The 27,506-nt window shown below is 40.1% G+C and overlaps 2 protein-coding genes across 7 annotated transcripts in view; one reads left to right on the top strand and one right to left on the bottom strand.

Annotated features, from left to right (window-relative positions):
• Positions 1 to 289: 289 nt before the first annotated feature.
• Positions 290 to 3,034, top strand: LOC112639558. The gene is made up of 4 exons (XM_025413949.1): positions 290 to 914; positions 1,457 to 1,587; positions 1,662 to 2,297; positions 2,414 to 3,034. The coding sequence occupies exons 1-4, from the start codon at positions 338 to 340 to the stop codon at positions 2,870 to 2,872; spliced, it is 1,803 nt and encodes a 600-aa protein (XP_025269734.1). The 5' UTR covers positions 290 to 337; the 3' UTR covers positions 2,873 to 3,034.
• A 176-nt stretch (positions 3,035 to 3,210) lies between these two features.
• Positions 3,211 to 27,506, bottom strand: part of LOC105248659 (serine/threonine-protein phosphatase 4 regulatory subunit 1) — a 132,617-nt gene continuing 108,321 nt past the window's right edge. For all 6 annotated transcript variants that reach the window (XM_011253576.3, XM_011253574.3, XM_011253575.2 and 3 more), the window contains 9 exons: positions 14,680 to 14,792; positions 9,206 to 9,348; positions 8,966 to 9,112; positions 6,431 to 6,601; positions 6,042 to 6,325; positions 5,774 to 5,963; positions 4,582 to 5,646; positions 4,219 to 4,495; positions 3,211 to 4,074 (listed from right to left, as the gene is read on the bottom strand). In XM_011253576.3, coding sequence (XP_011251878.1) covers positions 3,896 to 4,074; positions 4,219 to 4,495; positions 4,582 to 5,646; positions 5,774 to 5,963; positions 6,042 to 6,325; positions 6,431 to 6,601; positions 8,966 to 9,112; positions 9,206 to 9,348; positions 14,680 to 14,792 — 2,569 coding nt within the window. In that variant the 3' untranslated portion in view covers positions 3,211 to 3,895. The remainder of the gene's footprint in view (positions 4,075 to 4,218; positions 4,496 to 4,581; positions 5,647 to 5,773; positions 5,964 to 6,041; positions 6,326 to 6,430; positions 6,602 to 8,965; positions 9,113 to 9,205; positions 9,349 to 14,679; positions 14,793 to 27,506) is intronic.

Genomic DNA, 27,506 nt, shown 5'->3' with positions numbered 1-27,506 from the left:
AACAGTTATGTAACTGTTAGTTATAATTTCCCACTCAACAATATAACTGTTACATGTTATATAACAGTTACGTAATATGTTACAGTTATAGTGTTGAGTGGAAAATTACAATTACAACTAACAATTATATAAATGTTTTATTTGGTGTTTGCTGGGAACAAATATATTATAATGATATTAGCCTTTTGATATAAGCAATAAATTGCATTGCACATTATGGTTTATTCCTTGGATTTTTCCAGAAAAGAATATTTCTCTCTTGGATCCTCAGAAGGAAAGAGTGGCATGTGATCTCTCTAAAGAGTTTTGGAAAAGAAGATTACTTTATAATAATGAAATGATCGAAACCGATGGATCTTTGAACGAGACCTCGCGACATAACGTAAACGATCAAATAGCTGAAGATACAAATTTTAATGGAAAATTTGGAAATGTCATAGAAAGTACAAAGGATCGGACTCTGATAGACTTTAAAGGACCGGCAATAATCGATGAGGGTCTTGATAATAAGAGTGATCAGAATTTTGCGGATCACGTTCGCGTCAAGAGAAGCGAACCGATCAACGATTCAATCATCCGTCATCAGCTGAACATGAAACTTGATTCTTTTTCGCAAAATTCCCGGAGCAATAACGATACGAGGAACGTTTACGGCGATCTCATGTCCAATTTTAAAGACTCATATGTGAATCCAGATCGTAGAAATCGATCTAATACGACTATCGTAGATGTAATGCATTCAAGACACAAAAGAGGAGTCTTGTCTGAAACCAGGCAACGTGGAGAATGCCCGAAAAGAAGTGTTAGACAATCGAAGTATCGCGTTGCGATTAAAAACAGGAAGAAGAGACACGATACGTTGAAGTCTCCTCGCAAACCTGGCATGAAAAAAGCAAACAATTCGAGTACATTTCGTAATGATTTGAATTTTATTTCGATTTAAAATATTTTGCATGTCGAGTCTGTTCATATCTTACGATCATATCGCGAAATCTTGTTCCACTCTAAATATAAAGTAACAATATAAATTATAATTACATTAATCAGTTCTTAATAAAAGAGAATCGTTAATTATATCCTTTACAAAAAAAATCTAACGTTATCTATTTCTTTTATTATAAAAAAATTTATTTCTTTCAATGTTGTACGATGTCATTTATGATAGTTATATATAATAATTGAATTCATATTATAGTGAAAGGATCTTACGAATATATAAATTTGTAATAATATATTAACTTTTTTAATTTAAATTTATTACATATTTTGGAATTTTAAATTTATTAGAATTCATTAGATTTATTTTAAATTTATTTTATATATGAAAAATTAAATTAGAGATTTACTTTTAATTTGTATGATACTGCAGGTGATGTACAAATACAAATATAGATGCAAAGTCGAGTATTCAATTCCATAAAATAAATTTCTTTCAATTAACTTCACCTGTTTATAGAAAAGGCAAGAAAAAAAACAAAAATCATACCTGCCAAAACGATGGATGAATCGCAAATAGAGAAAAGGGAATCCGGGACTGATAATTTGAACACCGATTTTGTTAGAACTAGCATTACTGATTACGACAAAGTAAGAATCTTAATTATTCGTATCACTAACACGCATCATTAATTAACAATAAAAATTATAAATAAATTCAGCAGGAAGAAAACGCTGTCGCATCGCCCTTTGTGCAAACTGGAAGAGCAGAATTGCGGGTCCGTATCGAAAAAATTCCCAGGAACGAGTCATCCCTTATTAGCAACTGGACGGATCATTCTATCGGGACTACTACTTGTTCAACTGCGTTATTAAAATATAACGACGACGAGATTGTGGACAAAAATGCCACAAATTTTCAACTTGTCCCGAATTTCGATTCCGTTGGGAGGGGAAAAGTTAATAACTTGACAGTGGAAATTATAGTAAAGAAGCTAGATTACGGAAGCAACATTGCCAATCGGCAGACAAACGATTCCGCATCGTTATTTAACTATTCGGAATCTCATCCGATCGAGTCCGATCTGTCAAGTATCAAGGACAGTGGCAAATATAATCGCGTCGAGACATCGTTGGACGAGGATGCAAAATCGCGCGCGAAGAGAAACCAAGAAATTACGTCTGGACGTTATCTACGAAGCGATAGGAACGCACTGATAGGATCGAAACGTTTCAAGAACGGACGAGGAACATCGATCGAAGATGTAAAGCGCGAAAAGTCGAAGCACAAGCCTCGTGGTAACCGCGCTGTGAGATCGATCGAAGAAATTAAGGAGCTTGCTGAGAAATTAATCATCAAGGTGAGTTGCTGTATCGTTGAATAAGTCGATAAAGAGTCACCTCTACGTTGATCGTCCCAAGACTTTAAAATCGACTTCGAATACACATCCTTCGCTTTGGTATCTTTCATCTTCAGGTAAACGAGTTGCAAGTGTACGTGAGCGATCGTAACGAGACCACGACGAACATCTGCGTTGATAAGAATGCAAATCGCTTGGAAGGAAAACCCAAGATCTCTTCTGAGAAGAAACGCCTTGCGAAAGTTTCCAAGTCCGAAATCGCCAACAATCCTCGACATCTGGCGAGCAACAGCGGACAAGTGACCTCAGCAGGGAAAAGAGAGTCATCCCGAGCTGTGTCTTCCAGTGATTCGAGATTCGCGCGAGGAGAGAACCCAATCGCGAGGAGCAAATCACGTCGCAAGTGGGGCAGGTGGATGGACTGGAGCAGTTGCAGTGTCACATGCGGCAAGGGTCGACAGATCAGGTGGAGACATTGTCTGCACGATTGCACCGATGCGGAAACCGAGATGGAGGAAAAAGCTTGCCAATTGCCAGCTTGTCCCCCGGGTAAGTTCCTGGGAATATTTCGATGATAAGCCCCGCATAAGTGTCTTCCAATTGTCCAATTGAAATATAATCAGCTTCTCGATACACAATTGCTCTTTGTTGATAAGAGCATTCATTTCTCGAGAAGAAAAGTTCGCAAAGCATCTGATAAATTTTTAATTCTAGATCTCTTCTTTTGTGATTGAAAGTTTTTGTACAAATTTGATATAATGATTTTAGATTAAAAACTTATACTTTACCACATAGCAATTTTTGAAATCGTGCAAAAATGTGATTGAACTTTTACAATCTCGAGAACTTTCCTAATCAATAATATGGTGATAATTGTGTAAATGTAATAAATAAATTAATGTATTTTTTTCCAGTTATTTTTTTATGAAATACATATTATACAGGATATTTTAAACAATATCTCCTCCACTTTTGCCGGTATTATTGCCGGTGATGCTACAAAATAACGCGAAACGCGATGTAGTGCCGGTAAGTCGTACAATCGAACATTCGTGAAATAAATCAAGCGAAACTGCATCGATATAACGCACTCAATTATTCGGCTCATTCGGGAGATCAGAGTTACATTGATCACAATGGTAAAACACGCATTCTTTTGCGCATATACACATATACATATACATTCATGCATCATTACGTAATCGCATAGTATACGATTATCGATATTCACAATTCTGTCCTAAATTATTGGACGCAAAAGATGCATCAGTCGTCATTGCATAATTGTATCATACCTATTCTTCGACTAAATCGCGAACGCTATGTATTTGAGCTTTGCTTTAAACATTTTTTATCAACAAATGTGTTCGCAATTGTAATTGCTATGCATGCAAATCTGGTACGTTTGCGATCAAAGCTTGACATTTGCAGCAGTTAATAACCAGCGCACGCTTTTGGCTTATCATTTATACAAACTAGTCACTCGTGTGGAAGAACCGAGGTGCATCTTGTGCTATATGTATATATATAAAAAGTTTTCGTTTTTTTTTTAATTTGCATATAAAACCGCAGATCCATGAGATCGGAATACATCACTATTAAAATAATATATTTTTCGCTTGTTCGACTTGATTGTTTTCGTCTGAAGAACAATAAGCCAGTACACCCAATTGCTCTTGACCTCCGGCGAACACTCGCACATCTCGGTCATCGTCCACGCGCAGTTTTGCGAGTACTACTTGCACTCGTTCCATCATTTCCATACCCAAAGTGTCCACTAAAAATATAAATATATTATTAGAGAGAGATATATAATATTAATTTTTTTTATATATTTTTTATATAATTTTTTATATAATATACCGATTCAGCGCGCAATATATATTATGACAAGAATATATTTATACACAAGTATACTTACAACCCATCCCAACAACATCCGTCGCCAAAGTTCTCGCTACAGCTAATCTTACATTAGGTACTCTGTCGACAGATAGGCCTATCAAATATGGTAACATCTCTTTAGAAAACATGCTTCCTGTAATTGCGCCATTGCGAATCAAGTGAGAGCACACGAGTGCGTAAATCTGTCGGTGTATCCATTTTTTAGTATTTTTAACTAGAATGTCTCGGAATTCGTGAATAAGAGACGTAATCAGAGCGTCATCGCGAGATAAGTAGCACATAATTCGCGTGATCTGAAAGAATCAAGGTTTGTATTTATATATGAGATGGAATGATTATATAAAATATAATATATGAGAGAAATCTAAAAAGACTTTACCAATTCAAGCGCAATGTTTCTGACAGCAGCAACCTTATCTACAAGCAATTGGAAGGACAGTGGCGCGATACTTTGTGCTACATCGTTTAAATTGAAAAGGCTAACAATCTCGAGCAACTGCGTAGCAAGTTCCTCCCTGAATCTCCAGTTCCATTCGTTGTCTGTGACAAGGAAGTCGCTTAACCTCGGCAGATATTGGCAGCGATCAGAAGGCTTGAGTATCTTTAAAAAGGTCGCGAGGTGTTTGAGTACACCTATTCTGACCTCGTCCAGATCCTTGATGAAACCATCGTAGATCGGCACGAGGTCAGTGGCAGTGAGTTCTTCGCCTAGAATCATGGCAATCTCGTGAATGCTGGACGCCAGGGTATGCCTGACCTTCCAATGTTTCGCACTTGACAATGACTGATAAGCCTTTTTCAAGTAATGCCAATTCTCCGTGCCAAGCGTAAGCGTGACTGCGGGAAAACTGAAGGCACAATGATGCGGGATCTCGGCACCCATGTCCACGCATTGCTCCGGATCGGTCATCGATACGTAGTAATTGATTAATTCCTGAGGTACGATCTCTTGTCCGTTTTCCTTCGCGTCTAAGTTCTTGCCGAAGTTACAGGACTCGTCACTCTTGTCCATAGAGTCCACATGATATATATCAAAATTTGTCCATATAGTATCATCCAACGAGTCCGTCGTGTCTTGTGACAACGGTGGGCAATCTCCATCGTCATCGTCATCTTTCTCTTCCTTTCGATTATCGAGCTTATCGTCGTTCGATTGTCCATCAATACTCGAGTCATCCTCGTCGACGAGAATTTCGGGATAGTTACAGGTACGGGATTTATATGATCGTTTAAACATTCTGTCGTTAAAATGAGTTAATTCCCCTGATGATCCTTTCTTGGCGTTATTACGATTCATCGCTGATTGCCTCGCAGCATGAGTAAGTTCGTCATCTAATGGTATATCCGGAGGGATGTAATAATATAAAAATGGATTATAATTCTCCGTATCGTCCACGTCTATCTTGAGCAGAGGAACAGGTTTACGCTTTTTTCGCTTTACGGCCTAAAAATCGAATCATAGAAAATCATTAATACACGTACACTTAAGAACTATACAAAGAAATTTTATATATAAGCAGATTTATTTATATACGCATAAAAATTAATACTAAAAGTTATTAATTTCATACCAGGACTTTAAGTCGCAATTGTGAAAAGACGTCTTTCTTCTGGAATTCGTACTCCTCCGAGGAATCCGGTGTCTTAACATTATCATGTTTCATCATAGGCAGATAAAAAGAGCTTTTATCGTCCATATCAGATATTTGACTTTTGATCGCGCCCTTTGTAGGGAAAATTCCTTCGTATGAGTAACGTATACTGAAAAAAAAAACACACGTTCAATTGAAATTAATATACGTTGAAAAACGTTGAAAAACGAAAAAATACACAAATTACCTGAGATGATTATCTTGTTTACTAGTATACACCAACTCGCCGTGCTTATTATAAGTGACATCAGCAAACTGCTTGGCAAAGGTCGATATAAACGGTCCGAGTATCTGGAAAGCCGATATTCGCACCCACTTGGAATCGTCGTTCAAATGCTTAGCCAATATGTCAGCTAGTAATAATCGGCGATGCTCCGGTGTCGAGCAACAAGCGACCGGCATCATAACCTCGACGCATGCTTTTCGCACACCCCACACTCTGTCGCCGCACAAATCCACGAACGTAGGAATCTGAGGACGAGAAATAAGATGATGATATCGGTCAAATTCGTACGAAATGTCAGAAATGCGTTTATATGATTTGATGTCTTGTTTTTATCTGTGAATAAGACTCACCAATTTGCTATACAATTTTTCCTTCCCCACAGCTACGCACATTTCTCCAAAGTGTGTGGCGCAGGTTCTCCTCACCATCATATCATTGTCCTCGCACAGGTCCAAGAATCGTCTTAGGAAGACCTTCTCTGTAAGTTCGCTACCAATCAGCGGTGCTAGTCGACACATGAGCTGCGAATCGATATAAAATACGGAATGTTGAGAATGAATTGTTACAAGTATGAGAAATTCGATGTAAAAAAATGTTAACACATTTATTTATGTCTACGTGTGGCGATCATAATTTTAAACGCATTCTCTTAATTATCGATTTAAAAATAAATAAATAAAAAAAACGTTACACCTAAACTGATAAGCGTACGATTACATATATAAAATAAATAATTACAAGATAATATTATAATTAAGATTATTAATAATTTCGAGAGATACATCGTTCCGTTCCGCTCATCAAAGCTGGCTGTGATATGAATCAATAGCACCACATCACAACCACTCTGATGGGAGGAACAGTCGATTTTATGCAATCAGCCTGCAATCTACCCTGTAAAAGTATATATTCATGAATTAGCGTTTATTTACATTAGCACGATATTGCATCCATCTGATGATGCACGATAACATATTCTGATCTCGCATGTAAAGAATAGAATATTCAAGTGACATGTGATAAATAAATTATATCTACATGAAAGATTAAGTCACAGATTGCGCGATGATATAAGCAATGTAATAGAGATAAATTTCTTGCATTTTGTCGCATTAAAATATTTTTTTCATACATCTCCGAGCTCGTTGAACCTTGAATGTCGCAACGCTCATCAAAGCTGGCTGTGATATGATCGTTACATCAGCATATTACAGCCACTTTGTGAGCAACGCGAACACACTCTCCTCCAAGTCCAAGATGCAATCTCTGGAACAGACCTCCTGATTACTCATTACATTCTTCTCCGCATCTTAAATGGAAGAGGCCGATGCATAAAACGGCGATCCAAATCGTCAAAAATGGCTGTGATATGAAATTCAGAGGAGCAACACGCCACAACCAATTTGACGATTGGATCGCGTTCCTCTCCTGTGCATATATGTGATGTTGTTCATCAAAGTTTCGGGCGAGTTCGATCCTCAGAGAGGGACCTTCTCTTGCGAGACATTTGGCGATGTCACGTAGATATACACGGGGTGTTTAAAAATTTACAGCATAAATTTTGCACGCGTGTAAACATAATGGATGAAATAAGCGTGCGAAGTTTGTATTGTGAATTTTTGAAAACTCCGCATATATAAAATGAGAAGAAAACGTCGTGGTGTGATGTTGTTTTATCTTTCTCTCTCTCCTGCTCCTCGTTCATTCTGTTCGTTGCCTGTTATCGATTCAACAGCGTTATCGAAATGGAAAGTAAAATCTTCTCGACGATCGATTCTGCGGGCCAGCTCATCAAAATGGCTGTGATATGACTCGAAACATTCCACAACCAATTTGATGTATCGGACCGCAAAAGGTATATTCCCGATAGGGTGTCCTTGGGAGAGGAAGGTGTCTCCTCTTCTTCACCTTCTCTCCTAATGTTTCCCCTCTTATATTTCTCACTTCGTTTGTCTTTCAACCATCGGAGAACGGACATAATTTTGATCATCAAAGCTGGCTGTGATAGTCGAACTCTATGACAAACCAACTTTGATGGTAAAAGTATGCCCCGTCTTTCGTCGCAGGACGCCGGTATTTGCGTTTTCCACGAAAACGCCCACGCTCTCTTTCTCCTTTTTTCTCCATTTATGGAAATCTTGAAGCGACGACGGGGCCAAATATTCGCTCGTTCCTTTAATCTCGCCCTTAAAGAGCGTTCTACCTCCGCTCAGCTTTTTCTCCTCTCTCCCGCGTTTCTCGCCTCGTCCTCGATGTGCTCGACGATGCGACAGATCGTATAATTTTCACCGCGTGATTTTCCGACTCTTTGTATCCACTCAATGATTGTCAGGATGAACGAACGCCGCATGAAAGACAAGATAGTGAGACGCGATTGCGTGAGAACATCTCACTACCCATGTCTTTCAGGAGGAATCCGTATCAGATATGGGCCGTTTCGTTTACTCGATATGTATTAGAAGAGATGCCAGATATCGTGTGTGTTTTTAAGAATGAGAGACTTTTCGCGCATTTCAAATAAAGAAAATTCCACGTAAGACGGACTGTAAGCGAGACAAAATTATCCCTATACTTAACGTTTACTTGAGAATATTAATTTTTGTAGATATCGAAAATAAAAATTAGTACCATTTTTTTTAAATAAATAGAATAAATTGTTATGTTTGGAAAAATTTGTTTATTCTATTTATTTAAGAAAAAAAAGGAATCAATTTTTTTTAGCATCATAATATCATTCTTGGCATGTAAACCTTATTTTCAACATAAGACTTCGAGCAAAAGTATACGTCTCACTTACACAACCTTCCTCGTGTCCTCTTCCATTATCAACAAAGCGGAAGATAAAGTGGAAAAAAAGAGAGAGTGATAAAGCGCGGGAAACTTACGGAGATGTTTGCGTTACGAAGATGTTCGTCGGCCGACATGTAGGACAAATGTTCTATCGTGGGACAGATTTCGTGCTCGATTGTGTCATTGTCGAGGAGACCCCGCTTCACGATCGTCATGAGCGCGTTTTGAGCCATTTGTCGTACCTACAGAACAAAAACACTTCATATTGTACGTATCACGTGTATTTCATTCTGTTTGTGTTCCTGAGAAATGTAATCAAAACAAGAATCACTTGCCTGGTTATCAGGATCACTCAGGTACTTTATTATAATACCGAGCAAGTGATTGCGAAGAACATCCCCGAAGAGATCCGGCGCCTCGAGACAGATGATCGCCACATTCGGAATCTGCTCCACCAAGTCCGACCGAACCAAAGCATCTGCAAACATAAATTGTGCACATTAGTAGGATATTGTAGGAAAGAATTTTTTCACCCCTCTTTTTTTTATTTAATTTCAGATATTTCAGAAAAGTGGCCAAAGGAAGATTTATCTGACTTAAGATTGGATTTAGCTGACAATCGAGTAAATTCGCTATTCGATATTTACTTAATTCTTGAATGAATATTATTTTCGAAATAACCGATGTTATTCTTCTGAAGAAATGAAAACACTACAGATATGAAAATATTTATTTTGAGATCTAAGAAACTTGTGGAAATCAATAATCATGTATATTCAAATTATAATCATTCTTATATCTCATGAAACTGATATCCTAAGTTAGTTAGTTAATTAATTTATTAATATTACTGATTAATTTATTATTTCATGAATTTATAATAAATTTTCAAAGAAATACCGAATCTGTTAAAGCAAGTTTGCAATATTAAATTAAATTTTCTCAAAAGGAAAAGATCCAACAGAGATGTAGAATCGTAATCCTAGTATAAGATTAAATCAATTATCCTCTAGATATTACCTAAAAGCCATATTGTTAGAAATAATAGTGTAGAAAGCTACGAGTGAGTATTCCTGCAAATTCAGCGAGGCTACAGGCGGTGTAAAACGAAAACTCCCGCGAGAAGAGGATCGTATCACTGTTCTTGCTCGACGTGGATATTACTGAGGGTGGTTCATCGAAGGCAGCTTCTCCGACTGGAAAACGCGCCATGGAGGGGACGGATGCTGGAAGCGGGAGAGTCGGGGCCTTACGATAGGACTGCGAAGTAGGAAACTCGACCGCGTGGAAGGGATCGGGGTAGCAAGGGACTCGCGCGTGTGCGCGCGAGAGGGAGGCGCGGAAGAAGGAGACTAAAACGCGCGCGCTTTTTTTTTCCGTAGGGCCCATCACTTCGTTTCAACGTTTTTGGGCTCATCTTTCTGTTTCCCGTTCGCCTTTCTAGGGTCATTTCCCTCGTCCCTTTTGCCGATTTCTCTTTCATGGTCTCGAAGGACTCCCCCCTCCTCCCTCCCTGGCCCTCCGTCGCCCTTTGGTCCCACGCATCGCCCATTAATCTCCGTCAAAAACCTATTTTCCCTTCCCGCCCTATTTCGAGTGCATATTTCTGCGCAATCCCGCCAAAAATATCCCGCTGTACTCGAGGCATCACCATCTTGGCGCGTTCTTCTTCTATGGGAAGGATGAACCGTTGAAGAACCGTTTCACCCTCTTTTACATTTTATAAATTAATAATTTACAATTTTATAAATTATAATTTTGTATAATTTTATAAATTAATAATTTTTATTCTTCCTATGACATTAATTTATATTGTATATAATAAACTAAACAGAAATTATTTCTATGCAAACGCGAAGCTTACAATAATGTCCTCGCGCGAAAAGCTCGAGCTCGTCGAGACTTTCCAGGAATGTCGAGCCACCCTAGTTCAAACTACGAGGGCAATGCTCCTGTTGAAAATCGAGGGGGAGGTTCGACTTTGCTTCCTCGAACGGTGTATCCAAAAATACGTAAACGAGAATGGTGTCGCGTGCCCCGTGTCGTAAACCGGTGTTGCTGCATCGCGGCCCCTTCTTCCGCGTGTCCCCCGACAGGAAAACACACTCGACAGTGGCACGTGTTACCGGGACAAGATGTTCCGCGGCTTGCCCCTAAAAATAGCCGGCTACTAGGACGACATCGCCGTCTTTGGGGTGCATCTGTATCGGGATGCACCCGGACAGCGTCGCATCCCTTCACGATTTCCGGATGCGCGTCGTATATATTCGTGCAAGATGTCCCATAGAATCTCCCATATCTTCTGGAAATTAGTTTAAACTTGAAGTCAATTTTCTCGCAGAAATATTGCAAGACAAACAGTTGTATTTGTTGCAAACATATATAATTTTATAATTTATATTTAGTTAAATTAATAAATTATTTTATTAAATTATATTTTATAATTTTTAATTCGTCAAATAATTTTACTGAATGTTTTCATTATTATTTTCTGGTACACGAGATCTAAAAAGTACAATAAATGTGCTCTCAAAGTTTAAAAATTCGTTGAAAATTCTTTCATTTTTATTATTGAATTCATAAGTATCCAATATATGTAACATACTTTACGATTAAAATAAAAAATCGTCATTTTTATTATTAATTTATCTTAAATATTCAGGTGTTATCATCAGAGAATCAAATATAATTTATGACAACTTCTGAGCGACATAAAATATATCCGATCCTTTCCGTGAACTTGATTTTTATTTTACATTTATATCGTACTTTGAATTCTTTTAAAAAAAATTCTTGAATATAAAATATTAAGATATATATCTAACTTTTATTACACACGTTCCTGGTGAGATAAAGCGTTTTTATTTGTGTTTTCTTGAATTCATTAATTATCGGCAATTAATTTTAACTTGTTAGACGTGACATTGTTATTCGTGACAACCATAAGAAATAGAGAAGCTAAACCTTTTTCTCACCGCGCGAACGTTTAAGAATATATTTAACGCATCTTTATACAAGGAACTCCTTGAAAGGAAGAAAGATCTGAATCGAGGCCGAAATCTTCGGGGAAAAAATGTATCGAGCTACATTTTCTGCGTTTCTTGAAAGCAATTTCAGGTAAAAGGAATGTTTTTCGTCGACGTTCTTTCAAAATGACCGCGGACCGGCGCTATATCGAGATACCATCGATGAAACTTTTCAAGATGACCGTTAGAGTCTTCTTCATAACGACGAAAACTCTGCAGAGCCTCGTATAAACGATTTTTCTTTTCCTCCACCCATAATCTTCTCTTACCCTGGAATTCATTTTTCGAAAATCGCGATGCCCTAGTTTATCCAATCTTCAACTTCTCATTGAAAACTACACTCGACAAAATATGTATTGATATAGATAAATTGATGTATATTTTTTTCAAAAATAATATTAATAAATTTAGAAAATTCATCTATGTTTTACTCAGACTTTCCAATTAAAATCGTTTCCGATTGAATTCTGATTCATCCTGAAATGCAAAAAATATATTTTATAAAATTCTAATTTTTTTTCCTTTCAGATATCGAAGTATATGTAAATTTTTTTTATTCATTATATATATATATAATGAATATATAAATACATATTTTTTTTATTCTATATCAATATATCAATGTCGATCGAAAAACTTTGCCATTTCAAATTTTATAATCAACAAATTTTCCGCAGTTTATATTTTATTTCGAAAAGAATAATTAATTTTCGATAAAATTATAATAATATTATATTCCTGGACTTAATTTTTTATATGACTCGATGGACAAATTAATTCTATTGAAATTTCTAATTTTATTCATTCAAAACTATCAATTTTACTAAATTTTGCCTAAGGTTTGTCGCTTATTGCTAATAAATTTCCTGGCATATTCGTTTCCTTTCCCCCCATCCAAAGATTTTCCCTAAAATCTGCGATCAACATTGTCTTTTAATCCGCAAGATTATCGAAAAATTTAGCGTGACAAAATAACGCGTGCGGCCGATCGATGAGTCCAGGTTAGTGTCAGCTGTCAAAAAGTGCCATGCGTCAAAATCCCCCGGAGGGAGGGATGCGTCTGCGTGACCCTCGCGTGAGTATGCGCCGGCTTTTACGCAAGATTCCTCGTAACCAGAGACGGCGATGTTTAAATTAAGAACGGAGAGGGTTTACGTCTGAGATCGGGGGCCGTGCCCTCTTGTATAAATATCGCGGCGGCTTAATGTCGTATTCCGAATCCACGGACGACTTCCGGCACCGTCCCCGGCGCGTGCCACACCGGAAACGAGGACACGTTCACTCTCATCATCTCTCGTCTCGTTGCCTCCGACGAAGGAGCTCTTACTTTTCACCATCTTGCTCCCCGCCCACGCGCTCGCTCGAGACCCCTACGAGAAAAGGACTCGCGTCCTCGAGAGAAACAACCCCGATGCGGTGATATTTATGCGTTTCCTGTAGCGACACGTTACTCAAGCGACCCCCATTTAAGAAGATATCTTGCAGCTCAATCTTGCAGCGAATCGTAAGACGTTATTTCGGTACAAGAAGGAAGAATTACGGGCGACAAGCATCGAGATACGTAAATTTACTTGACTGTATGTATTTGCATTCTTTAAAATATTTCTTGGAGGTTTATGCTGACGGTTGGAGAGAGTTTATATATTTTTTCCCTCTTTTAAAGCAGTCGTGAAATATATTATTTTGGTAAAAAAACAGAATTTTCGAGCAATGAATTTAAGATGTTCCGTCCTTTTATACGTTAAATCTCGGTCAAGAACTCGCTGATGTTGCTAATATTAACGTTTTCCTGGGTCGACGCGTTATTTAAACGAAACCTGCACAAAGAAAATCCAATTTCCAGCAAAGTGGATGGCGCTATTTTGATAAAAAGGGGAATTACGTAAGAACAAGCTTGAAAACACGCAGTCGATGCAAGCTATGCTTGCAGTTTTTATCAGATATTGATTACGAGTTAAAAACGGAAAGAGTAAAATCAATATGATCTCGTTAGAAAACGTCTAATGGCCTTGACTGTGTCGATGCAAGAGAGAAATTTTAGAAACTTTTTGCACATAACCGATAAAACACTATGAACCATGTACATCATAGAAGTCGATGTTTGGCTGACATTGCGATTAAAACTACAATATATCCTTTCGATCACGTTCGATGATGTGTATACAATTTATAAAATTGCTTCCCATAAGAATTCTGTATTTTATGATCACAATATTTTTAATAAATGCATAATGTCAATTATAAATAAATTGTAACACACGTAATAGGGAAGACTCGCACGTTTAGAATGCAAAACGAAAAGCGTAAGCTAAATCATTATCTCTCTTTTGTTAAGCTTGCGTCAATGGAATTCAGGTAGAAAAGCACAAGATAAAAATCATAGCAGCCAATCACATTTATGACATGCGTGAATGATGCGAAGGATTTGGCTCAGAAATGAACATGTTTCCAATCCTTTCACACCGGGCATCTCTAAAAAGGTGCGAGAAATTGTGCGGTGATGATGCTGAACCTCACTTGCGATATCGTTCTCTCTTCACTGAATGATGCGACATCATGTAAAGAACTTAAAAATTAAGACAGGTGGAAATTTGTCTCCAACTTTACAAGCAACATCATGAAATCATGGATACTCAAAGACTATATTGCTGCGAAAGATTCAGTCAGGAATTGATTACAACGTTACAGTGAAATTGTCTAAGCGATTGTACGTGATCCAGAGATAATTTTGTGAATTTCAGAGTGTTTATTTTGACGAATGATGGTGGTTGATCGCGACTTACCATTATCGTCAATGATCAACTGTACATGTTGCATGACGTCCTCGACGACCAGTGTCAGTTTATTGTTGACAGCCGCGCGAAACATTTCCACCAATATGCGGCCCACCATTTGCCTGCAACAGAAAATGGAGACAGATACATTAGATCAGCGTATCATTGAATCCGAGATATAAAGTCAGAGCTCGATTGATTTTCTCGGGCAGTTACAACAAAGTTTGGAGGGAAAAAAATCGACAAAAACCTTCATTAATGCAACACTTTCGACGGATGAGCAACAATAAATTTCACCGAATTAGTCGTGCAACGAGTTATCATTCGAGCAGCTATTGATGTAATCGTAACGTTCGTTAATTTTCCGATACAGATATCCATTCCAATAATCATGAAGCCTTATTATATTTGTGCATAGGAATTTAATTAAGTTAGAATTATAATGTAAAATGTGATTGCGAGAGAATAAATGACAAATGTAGCAGATAACTTGCTAGCAATCGGTTTTGACCGATGAGATTTTCTCGTGTATAAGTTAAGGTCATCTGAAGATTCGCATTGTTTGGGGTATATGTTTACACTCCAGTCATCCATCATTTTGCTCTCTCTCTCTCTCACACATACGATTGCCTTTTCACTCTATAATATTGCTTCCACACAATCAAAATTGCTCGTTGTTTCTTACTATTAATATATTATACATAATTTTATTCGCTAATTAATATTTTTCTTGACATGCTATCAAATACTTGGGTAGTTTTTAAGCTGAATTCGTACATGTGCGTATTAGTTAATTTAAATATATTAAAGCAATTAAATAATTCAGGAATAATCTCCATTTTAACAATCGAGAAAAGAGAAAAATGCGTTCGATAAATTGAAAAAAAGAAGAAAACAAACTTTGCATACTTTCAATTCCCTTATTTTCGGCATCTTTACTTCTGCCCTCTCCCCCTTTCTTTAATATTCTTAATTTAAAAATTCCACAAACCCGATTCGATAATTAAATATACAAATATAAGTTCAATCAACATCTCTTGAGCAACTTTGAGCCCGAAGAAGAAAATAAAGGACTCTACCAAGATAACGAGGGACACCGAGAAGCAACATGTGTCTTAACACACAGGGTGTACCCGGCGTTAAGGCGCTAAGAGGGAAGTATAAGAACGGATTTCGCACGCGTAAGAAGAAGACGGCGGATTATCTTCATCAATTATTCATACTCGGCGCATTCGGCTCCCTGAAATTCCAGCGAAGCTCGAAATAAGTTCGATAATTAAATACATAAACCGAGTTTAGGCCTCGAAACGGCCCGGCTTCCCACGAAACTTCTTCCATGTCGCGAAAGAAAAGGAAGCAAGAAGAAGGAGCATCGAGGCAAACGAGCGCCAGGACGAGCAGAGGACAACAGGGAAGACGTTCGCGGGCAACGCACCATCGTCGCGGGCCATGAAGGCGGCGGCCGCCCTCCTCGACGAGAGTGGAATCGAAGACGAAGAGCAGGAAGTGGAAGACGAAGTATCGCCGCCGCCGTAGTTCGATCACGTCGCCTACCCACGTCGCGTTCCCACCACCCCGCGAACTCATCATCGTCCCCCCCCGACCGACTCTTCCCCCACCGCGACTCATCGGGGCGAGCTCCCCCCCTCTCGCGGCGGAGGAGCGAGGAAACCGCGCGCGAGTGGGATCGAGCGGCGGGGGGACGGGGGAGGGGACGGCGACAGTGGTGAGGGCGACACCAACAGAACATCGCCGAGGGTGCCCCACCAGGAATCTGACGGCACGCCGGCGAGTGGGGTGAAGGTGTTCGCCGAAGCAGTTGGAGAACGCGCGACGAGACGGTACCGCCTGTGAACGCCTACCGTCCTGGCGCAAATATGGCCGCCGACCGCTGCGGCGGTTACGAAGACGACGAAGACGAAGAAGTCGTCCCTGCAGAATTTTCGGCAGCGCGCGCGCGCTTCGCGGCTTCTTCGCGCAAAAGTCTCTCTCTGTCTTTTCTCTCTTCGTCTCTGTCTCTCTTTAGTTCGACGGACGATGCGTTCGAGCGAGGCGCCCGCCCCAGCTACCCCCCGAGCGTTCCTTTCATCCACCTGTGTGTCCGCGGGACGACGACTTCTCGGGTAGGTCTCGCCCGGACCCATAGACACCCGCTGACCCAAAATTCAAGTACACGGCGCTGACACTTCCCTAACGGCCTACCACGCGCATGATCGCCGTACTTCGCCGAGATCGATAAAGAACACGGCCTTTTCTTCCTCCCCCTCGAGCGAGCGACATGTATATATATTTTATATATATATATATACATATACATATAAATATATATATATATATATATATGTATATATGTTTGAATGTGTGTATATGTATATATGTATGTATGTATAAGGAAGGGCTGATTTTAGGTAGCGCTTTAGGCCGACATGGGCACTCCGCGGTATCATAATATCGATAGACTATCCGTCGTGGAATTGCAAGATAGAAAGAAACTTGGATACGTCGATAATGCGAGCTCGGGAATCGTTGATTCTTCAAAGATTGCATAGGAAAAAAATCAGAAAGGTAATTAATCATCTTTTTATTTTATTCCTATTGCGTTTGATCATTTAATCATCGAGTAAACGAATAAAAGCTAGAATAAATTTTCAAGGAAAACATTTTAATTATTGTTTAACGCATTAATTCGCTTTCCAAGAAACAAATTACTTGTGTAATTAAAATAAGGTAAAAGAATTTCTCTCGATCAATCTCCTTAAAATTAAATTACACATAAATTTACGCCGATTATCCGAGAAAAAAATTCTGAAATTATTAATTCGATTGAAAACAGAAAGCAAAAATTTTATAATTTTGACGCAAAAAGATCTTATGTAGTTGTATGCATAATTTAAAATAATCTTTTATTCCATTTTTTATTATTATAATTTTTGAATAAACAATTGACTTTCTTCCAAAAAAATACAATGAAATAAAAAGAAGCCGTTTATATTTTTTTCGTTCGAAGATTGTTGTTCAAAAATCAAAAGAACAGCACAAGGTGTTTTAATTTAACTTATTGACTATATAAATATTAATTTAATTTTCTGATAAAAAGGCAACTACAAAATTAATGAATATGAAAATATTGTAATTTAACATTACAAAAGTTTTTAAATATCGAAATATGTTTAAAAAAGTAGATAGAATTAAAAATTGATAAAAATTTAAATTTCATTCAAACATTAAATTTATAATATATATAAAAATCATGATATTTAAAAAGGATTATAAAGAAATGTAAAATTTTGTAAATTTTGGAACAAAATCGATAGCGTTTCAGAGTTTCGCAGAATATGTTGATATTCGTTTACAGATTGTTTTTTTAAAAATCAAACAATAGTAAAAGACATTTTAATATTGATTATATAAATATTAATTCAATTTTTCGATAAAAAGGCAACCGCAAAACTAATCAATCTAAAATCTTAAATTGTAATCTGACAACAGCTTTCAAATATCGACAAGTATTTGAAAAAATGACAATGAAAATCATTTAAAAAAGATTATGTAAATATAAACTTTTGTAAATCTCGGAATAAAATTGCATTTCTAAGTTTCTCATATGCGAAATATATTGACCATAATTTTTTATCCTATAGATTTATTTTAGGTTCCTTTGCGCTTTTACACTCTTCAAAAATCGAAAAATCGAAAACAGCAAAAGGTATTTTAATATTGACTATATAAATATAATTCAATTTTCTGATAAAAAGGCAATCACAAAACTAATCAGTCTGAAAATATTATAATTCGACATCACAAAAGCCTTTTAATATCGACATGTTTGAAAAAGTGAAAATGGAATTAAAAATTGATAAAAATTTAAATTTCATTCAAACATTAAATTTATAATACATATATAAATCATTTAAAAAAGATTATGTAAATATAAAACTTTGTAAATGTCGAATAAAACCAATAACGTTTTACATTTATGGAATATATTGACATTAGTTTTTTATCCTGTACATTTATTTAGATTCCTTTATCGTACGCTTTCACCGTCACACTCTTCAAAAATCCATTGTTTCGTTCAGATAAATGCGATAATGAAACAGAGAAAAAAATAAAATAAAATGAATAAATTGAAATCGGTGTCAAAAGAATTTTCTAATAAAACTAATAAATACGTGAATGTCATTTAAAAAAGGGAAAGTACAAGAGTCAACTTTTATCAAAGAAAGAATCGAAAAAAATGAATAAACGGCGTCACTAAAAAGAGGGAGGAGAATTCCAATAATTTAAAACTCGACACAGTGTGTGAAATATCATCGGTTGTGGTTGCGATTTTGCTAGTTAGTTTTCTGTAGAACTCGAAAAATCGAAGTAAGAATTCGGGAAAGAACGCCATTGTATTCCTACGGGATGGAAATCTAGGAAATAAAGAAGAGGAAGAGGAGAGAGAGCTGGAGATCCCTCGTTTGAGTGATTGAGAGACACTATTCACATTCGAATGGAAGGAAGGGATCAGAACGCGTTACTGGCTAACCCATCAAATGTTGCAGAAGAAAGCGAGTGAACGACAGGACTAAAGAAAAGAGCAAGGACAAACGCGAAAGAACGCTCTTTTTTATTGCGGCGAACAAATATTTCGGTGGCCGATGACCGCCTCCCGGGCTCTCCTTAGTCTCTGCCGACACCTGTCCTAGCACGTACCCTCCTGAAAACATTCCGCAGGTTTAAGCCTTGTATACAGCCCGATAAGATCGCGCTGTCTTTGAATTCCCGACTAGTAGAAAGCTGAGGGAGCAGGTGCAGCCTGTAGCGCGTGCAAGAATTTTTCTGGCCGCCGACAGAGAGATAACGAGGGCACGATCTATGACAATAAAATCCGTTAATTAATTGAGAGGGGGCTCCGATCTCTAATTAGGCTCCTTGATCGATTGATTTGCTTTCGTAGCGGCAATAACGGAAGATGCTAAACAAGCCTCTTCCTAAAGGATTTGTCGACGAGAGAAATTTGGTTTTATTGAAAGTTAAGAAAATTTGTCGAAGACAGATAGTCCCCGCAATTCTTTTCATTTTTCATAAAATTTTAATAGAACACAAATTTCTTTCAATCTTAGTAAATCTCTCCTCGATTTAATCCGCTAATTCGAGATTTCCCGAGAAAAGTGCGGGTTGAGAGAGAGACCAGGCTCGTCGACTCTTCCTTCGATTTTCCCGCGCGAAATCTCGGAAAGGAGAAAAGAAAGGATAGGAAAAAAGGAACGAGATGCCGCGGCGAAAAGGCACGATGGGCATCAGAGGATGGACATGCGATTCGCGGGCGACCAGTTTTGCGGAGCCGCGTTCAACAACGCGGCCTTCCGTCTCTTCCTTTCACCCGCGCGAGAGAAGATGAGGAGGAAGAACGCGACGAAGGAAAAACAAGAGAAGAGGAGAGAAGAGAAGAAGAAAAAGAGAGAGAGAGAAGAGTCTGGTAGCAAGAGTTTCCGCGAAGGGGCTATGGAGGAGAAGGAATGTTGTTGTTGTGCCGGGAAGCGTTTGCACCGATAGAGGGGGACGAGGGGGAGGGGGGAGGATGCGACGATATGACCGGCGGCGTGGAAGAACCCGACGCAAAAAGAGAGAGAAAGAGAGAACGAGAGAAGCCAGACGCGAGAGGAAGAAGGATGCGAAGCGAGGGACGAGGGAGGAGGGAGAACCGGTGGAATGAGATCAAGGGAGAGGGAAGACGAAGGGGGTGGCGACGCGCTGGAGGGGAAGCGAAGTCAATGCACCGCGGGGGAATGCAACGCTGCGCCAGGCAATACGGGGCCCTACGTCAGAGAGTGCATATTCCACCTCGCTTTATACCGACCGCGGCGTCTCTTCCTCTCTCTCTCTTTCTTGCCTTCCTTCTGGGGCTACAACATAGACGCACACGTACACACGTATACGCGCACGTATGCGCTCGACGTGTTGTTTCGGCCCGTTCGAATTCGTCGATGCGCGAAGTTGTATGCAACGCATCGGTGGCACTGCATTGTCGATCTTTAAGATTCGCCAGCGAAAACGTGATTCGCGAAAAGAGAAACATTGACCTACATATGATAATTTTACTTGTCAACTTTCGGATTTAATCGATATTTGTATAGTATTTAATAGAATTTTTTTTTATTTATAATGGGCCTTGTTTTACTCTTGCAATGGGTTACAAATTTACGGCATTTTTGATCAATTTTATTTATATGATTTTCAATTGTTTATGACAGACGTGTTTAGTATTGAAGTTACTGGTATGAAGGATGAGCGATTATTATACTCGAAATTAATGAGGCGCAAATTGTTCGATGTAAACTTGAATTTTTAATTAAAGATTAAAACTATGAATTTTTTCACTGCCTTAAATTTATCGCACTAAATTAATTTATTTTGAAAATCCATAATTTAATGGCATGATTTTTCATGAATCGTTTTCATTATTCGCAAACTATTTACATATTAAAATAATTTTAGAGCTCTAAAAAAGCAAGAATTTTATTGCTTATATTGTTTAAATTATCTGCAAATCCTTCATGATTATCGCATCGATACGTGACATGTTAAGTTGGAAATTTAATTTGAATCTCGAGTTTGCAGTATGATATCGACGTCATTAAATTTGATATTTACTTCAAACATATCTAATCAGATTTAAGTAACATTGATTACTGTGGATGAATTTCCAAAATGATTCTTCAAAAAAATAAAAATTACTAACTACATGTATGTACATCGAGTCTTGAGACTTTGTTCTGCAGAGGGAAGACGAGGAAGGAACACGGTCATTATACCGAGATAAGCGTTATCCATCGAATTCCTTCTCTTTCTAGGTCATCTTCACTATTGTCACTCCTCATTAGAGAGCATTGACGATAAAGCTTTCAATGCCTCAACGTGGCGTCTTATTACAGCTGTGTTTACAGCAGACTATCATCGAAATACTCTCGAAGGAAACAAGAAATTCACGAATTTTGCTCGTGCACCAAGTAACACGAAGTAGCGCGAGCATAGAGTGATCACGACACCGTGCCAGGAGACGGTGTGTGGTCCTCTTCGCTGATCCGGTCACTCGTTGGCCTCCTTCTCTCTTTCTCTCTCGCGAAGCGTTCTTTTATAAATAGATACGCTCGCGCGAAGGGATACGCGAGGAGAAAGACAGGAGCGGAGACGCTGCTGCATTATTCGCGCTTATTCGTGTATATAAACGTGGAGACACTAGATACCACGCGTGTGTGCGTGAGGGACGTCGCATCGCATCGCATCGCATCGCATCGTCTTCGTCGCGTCGCGTCGCCGCCGCCGTCGGGCGAGTGGGAGGGGAGGCAGCGTGAGTAGCGTGTGTACGCGCAGCCGGCGGGCGCATGCGCGTAGCGGCGAGCGAGAGGCGCACTGAATGAAGTTCCCCCACCACCGCCTCCGCCAGAGACGTCGCCGCCGCGAACGCACACACGCGTACGCGGGCATCGGAGTATCGGATAAGCGGCGAGTGCGTCGCGTCGTGTCGAGGGCGCGGTTACACGATGCGGCGCAGAACGCGCACTGAAAACTCGCAAGATCGAGATGACTGCGAGTCACAATTTTCTCTCACGTCCAATCCAATGCATCGTCCAAGTACCTTTAATCGATTATAATAAGAGGGAATTTTTATAAATTGTTTTTCTCATAAAAATTCTCTCTTATTATAATCCCTAATCGAGATAAAACTATGCCAACTTGCAAGATTTGTATTTTGTTATATAATTTGTTGTATAATAATTATATAATTATTATATAACAATTTTGTAACACAATTTAAACGATTTTTATTATTTGTCGAAACGTATTTTTATTTGTCGCAAAAGTATAGTTTGAGTATTTGTATCGACCAGTATGACGTCTGCTTCGCGAAGGTAAATCTTTCGTTCGCAATACGGCACAATACCGGATGCCCGAGATCGTCGTTCTCGTTACGGCCATCGTCGCCATCGCCATCATCGTCATCGTCATTGTTGACCTCGATCCGTGTTACGAAAGCAAATTAGAAATTTGCTCGACGCGGAAGAATCGTTACCGGAATCGTTATTGCACACTACCAATTCCCTACGATATCGAGAAAGAATCGTTGACAAATCAATAGGATCTACAGGCACACCAAGAGCATCCAACCGAATTAAATCCGATATTCAATTATATATTAATATAATCGATAAAATATAAATAATCATGAAACCATCAATATTAATATACTATGACTACACGTAATATACTATGACTACACGTTTTCGTATAAAAAAAAACATTTAATTCATTCACGCATACTAAGTGTCAAAGCATAATTGGTCATTTAAATCGCGAGGCTTTTCTCAGGATTGTTTACCGCGCAAGCAAATTGTAAAAAAAAAGAGGGGGAGGGGATCTAAGATTTGGCGCGCGACGACATATGTCGAGCCGCGTGAGCAGCTGCTACGTCGCCCATGGGGTTTGGGTCGGTGGGTGACACGTTTCGTGCGTCGTGCACGGCTGGTACACACGCGGGATTCAACGCGTTAGGTATTGATTTGCGGAACGCACCCCCTCCGACGCGCTCCCGTCCCCCCTCGTCCTCCCCCCTCCCCGCCCGCCGTCCCGTGTAGCCCCGCGCGCATCGCATCGTTTTCTTTCTCTCTTTTTCTTTCTCGCACGCATAGCACGCATGTTTTACGCGTGCACACGCGAGCGAGCCGTGTACACTCTCCTTCTGCCCCACTCCTCCCCCCTCGACCGTACGTGCGTGCGTGTGCGTGTAACATTCGTCTCTCTTCATCCTAGTTACGGACGCGGTTCGGAGACCGTCCTCCCCCCTTTCCCCTCCGCCTCCGAGCGCATCCCGTCGGCCATACGCGGGGTGACTGCATCCTTTGGGTGGGTCAGGGCCAAAGAGACAGACGAGAATAGAGCGGGGATGTGCGAGACGAGGTCGAAAGGGGAGAGGAGAGAGGGAGAGGGAGAAGAGAGTTTGTCAAATCTCTACCGAGGTCTCTGCACCCTGTGATTTCGCGTCAGCTGGCTCGGCCAGATTCTTATTACAGTTTATGTTGCATTTTCGCGCGATGCGCGACGCGAGCTTTGCCTAAATTTTTGCAGCTTCCATAATGCATCCGTCTTAATTTGATAAACTTCATTTATCGATAAGCTTCGTTTATCTCTGAATAAAAAATTGCAAGTAAAAATTTTTCCCCAAAAATTTAATATAAAAGTTATTTGAAAGTTATATAAAAGTTGATGTAAAAGTCATAAAAAGTGAGTTATTTAGATTGCGTGTCTGTATATGTTGTAACAATTCAAATTAAACAATTTAAATTTTCGAATATATTTCGATTAATGAGAGAATCTGAGAAATTATATATCATTCGTAAGCATGAATTAGAGCAAGTTCTTACGTGTCCTCAAATCAAATTTTCTATTTAATACCTATAAATGAAATTTTTAATATTAATAATAATAATCTGTCTAAACTTTATAAATTTCGGAACCGAAAATTATTAAAATTAAATTAGCGATAAAAATCTATTGAAAAGTTACTTTGATAAAAAAAATATATATAAAAGGTGCGCAATAATTTTGCGAATCTTCTCTCCAATTGTCGGCGACGGAGATTGTCTTTAAAATAAAGGAGATCGTCCTCGTTCAAGGCATCGCAGCATCGACAAGACCATCGGGAATGCCGATCGACAATCGATATTGCTCGGGTCGCGTTCCCATGAACGGGAGTTATCCCAGGATCGGGGCGTAAAAGGAAGTGCGACCGAAGGACACGGCAAAGAAGGCCAATGGAGAGTGGACTCATCTCAGACGAAAGAGAAAGAGAGAGAAAAAGGGCGCGAGAACGCGCGTCGCGATGTACGACTCGGTATGTATCCCCGGCACAACGACACCGTACTTCTTCTGCGTGCCGATCTGCACGCGTATGCGTGCGTGCGTATCACGAGGGCGTGGAGGAGAAAGAAGAGACGCGCACCAGCACACGGTGGTAGAGAAACGGACCGTTCCCGGGAGTGGCGGCGGCGGCAGAACGATGTAAAGGATGCGAGAGTGGCCCGCGGAGGCGGAGTAGCCGACCGGAGAAAAAAGAAACCAAGGACCGCGAAGGAGAGAAAGAGCGAAACGGAGACTGGGAGCAAGGGAGAAGGAACAGGGAGAGGCAAACGGCCGAAGTAAACAAGTGGAAGCGGTGGAACGGGGACGGGCATCGGTCAGCGCGGTGCATTTGGTGCATTCCTGCAGTCTGCGCCGCGCCGCGGGCTCGAGAGCCCGCGAGAGAAAGAGAGACGAAGCCGGAGGAGCGGGCGGACGCGGGAGGACGAGGGGGGAGTAGCGGTATCCGAGAGGGCAGCAAAGCGAAGGGAGCGAGAGCGAGACAGAGAGAGAGAGAGAGAGAAAAAGAAAGAGAGAGAGAGAGCTGCGCAACGCGGCACGCCACTTTGGACCGACGGACGTAAACCGCATTCCCGGCCGTGACCTTCGCTAGGACATCGCCACTGCCCCCACCCCCAACGCCCGCTCTCCCCCTCCGCTCGCCTCCGTCATCCCCGTTGAGCGTCGTTCGTAGCCCTCGGTTTCTCTCTCGCCCTTGCAGCATCGCACGCTCTTCAAATGGTCTCTCTCTCTCTCTTTCTTTCTCGGGTAACTACGACGATGTTGTGTGATCCAACATCGTACAAGTCGCTCCTTCTTCGACCACTTGGCGTCCTACCTCGCTCTCTCTTTTCGTACCTCTTGTGTTTAAAAGAGTCCAATATCGATTGCAAGCTGTTATCACTTTTATCATCATCGATCGGAAATGACAGATATCGCTATCATCAAACTCTCTGATTCATAAATAAAATTACGTCGAAACCTGTGACATGACGAAATGCATAAACGAGTCATTTCCTACTATTAGAGGTAGTTTATCTACCGATTTCTAACTGTGGACTTGGACGGATGAAGCGTGCGTGGAAGTAATTGCGTCCGAAAATAATCGTCGATTTCGAAAACTTGGTGCACTTATTGTTCGACGCTCGTTAACTCCTAATCTAAGCCGATTAGGCCCGCTTCGGCAACCATCAATTAACGACGGAATCTGACTCGGAGACCCAAGGGCGATCATGATTCAACGCGATGATTCAGAGAGTCGAGGGAATTTCGGGGAACGTGCGACGACGAGTCACGAGCGGAGGCGACACGTTTGACGCCAATCTTAAGCACGGCTTCGCTGAAGAAAGAAACAGAAGAGGCAATTTCAATTTTCCGACATGGACCAGAGATTTTTGGTCTAGACTTTGGAAGAGAAACAAAAAAAACGAATGTATAAAGGATAATGGATGAATGGCAGGGGGCCCAGGAGCCAACCGGGCCCTAACGAATTTCAAAGCCTCTCCTCGCTCTTCCTCTAATTTACGAGCGGTCGCCCCGAATTTGTGCAAATATTTGTCGAGGATCCAACTAACTGGTGTGCGCTAGAAGGAGAAATGTCAAAAATTGGAAAGAAGAAGTGGGGTAAAGAATAGTTGAAAAAAGAAAGGGAAGTGAACAGGCAAAGAAGACGTCATGAGGAGTCATTCACAGTTTCTCTACAAGAATCTCTTCCCTCGCATCGCTTTTTCCGCGCAAACCGTATGTATACCTGACGCGTTTCGGCGTCGTCTCCCCTCCTCTTCTCATCACCCATCCCAGGAATGCCGCGAGTTCCAGTTCCAAAAGGCTTCTTTTTGAACGAAGCCGGCGTCTAGCCGGAAGCACCTACTACGGACGACGTTCGTTCGCGAGGGCCAAGAAGAGAGAGCAAGAGAGAGCACGTTTAATACCTGGAAGTCGTGTTAACACGCGCTGTTGGACGCTACAAGCTCGCTCCAATTAGCATCTTCTTTTTCTTCATCGATCTCTCCTCTTACCCCCTCCCCCTCCCCCCGTCCTTTCTCGCGCCTCCTCTTCTCGCAGCGGTATTCTTCTCGGCGTCCGGCCGAGAAGCACCTGTTGAACGGTCCCTCCCGAGGCGGCTATCGCAGAAAAGTATCGATTCACGAGGGAGATTTTTTCGAAGAGTCGAGCAAGATGAGTAAAAAATCCAAAAAATACTAGATACAACGCTAGATGAAGAGGAACATTCGATTAAAATTACTGGAAATTGTATCACGAGGGAACGATACACACGTGTATCAAACTTGTCATCGGGAATCGTCAGGATCTCCGAGTTAATTTCTTTCTCGACAGATACGTAGAAATATATTCAGTCGCGAGTGAATAATCATCTGTCATTGAATAAGCTCCCGTACGCGATATGTAAAATACCATCACAGTCTCGAGCGTCATTCTCTGAGCTGATATGTCCTCTATCTAAGCAGCAAGTTCAAAGAGTCAAGTGTAGGCATTAGTGATTCATAGCTTCGATGACGCAAAATACTGCACCGATGTACTTCATAAATTATTAAGCGGCGGAAAGAGAGAGAGAGAGAGAGAGAGACCAGTTCAATAATAGAGCAGCTTCACACCTCGGTATCTCTCGAGAATTTCCTCTTCATGGCAATTAAAATTTCTCTTCGATGCCTCAAGATACGCAAGAGCTTCAATTACTTTCCATCGAGTGCAAGAGTAGACGCGTCAAGTCGTGTAAATTGAATTGAAGATCGGCGTCAGGTTTCAAGATCCTCGCGTTCGTGATTAGAAAAAAAAATAATAATAATCACAAGTTTATGGTCGCTATCGTTCAACTCGCTCTACGCTCCTGAGGACGCGGCGGCATCTTAATAATTCGGGAGAGACGCTCGCGGGAGAGATATGAATGGGAGAAGTAGGAATGGCGTGGCGCGTTGTTTACCGTCTAGCAGGAA

This window comes from Camponotus floridanus, unplaced genomic scaffold, assembly GCF_003227725.1.
Source record: "Camponotus floridanus strain SB8 unplaced genomic scaffold, Cflo_v7.5 scaffold72, whole genome shotgun sequence".
Lineage (NCBI taxonomy): Eukaryota > Metazoa > Arthropoda > Insecta > Hymenoptera > Formicidae > Camponotus > Camponotus floridanus.
Note: the sequence above shows the minus strand (reverse complement) of the source record. Positions and strands in the feature narration are given on the sequence as shown.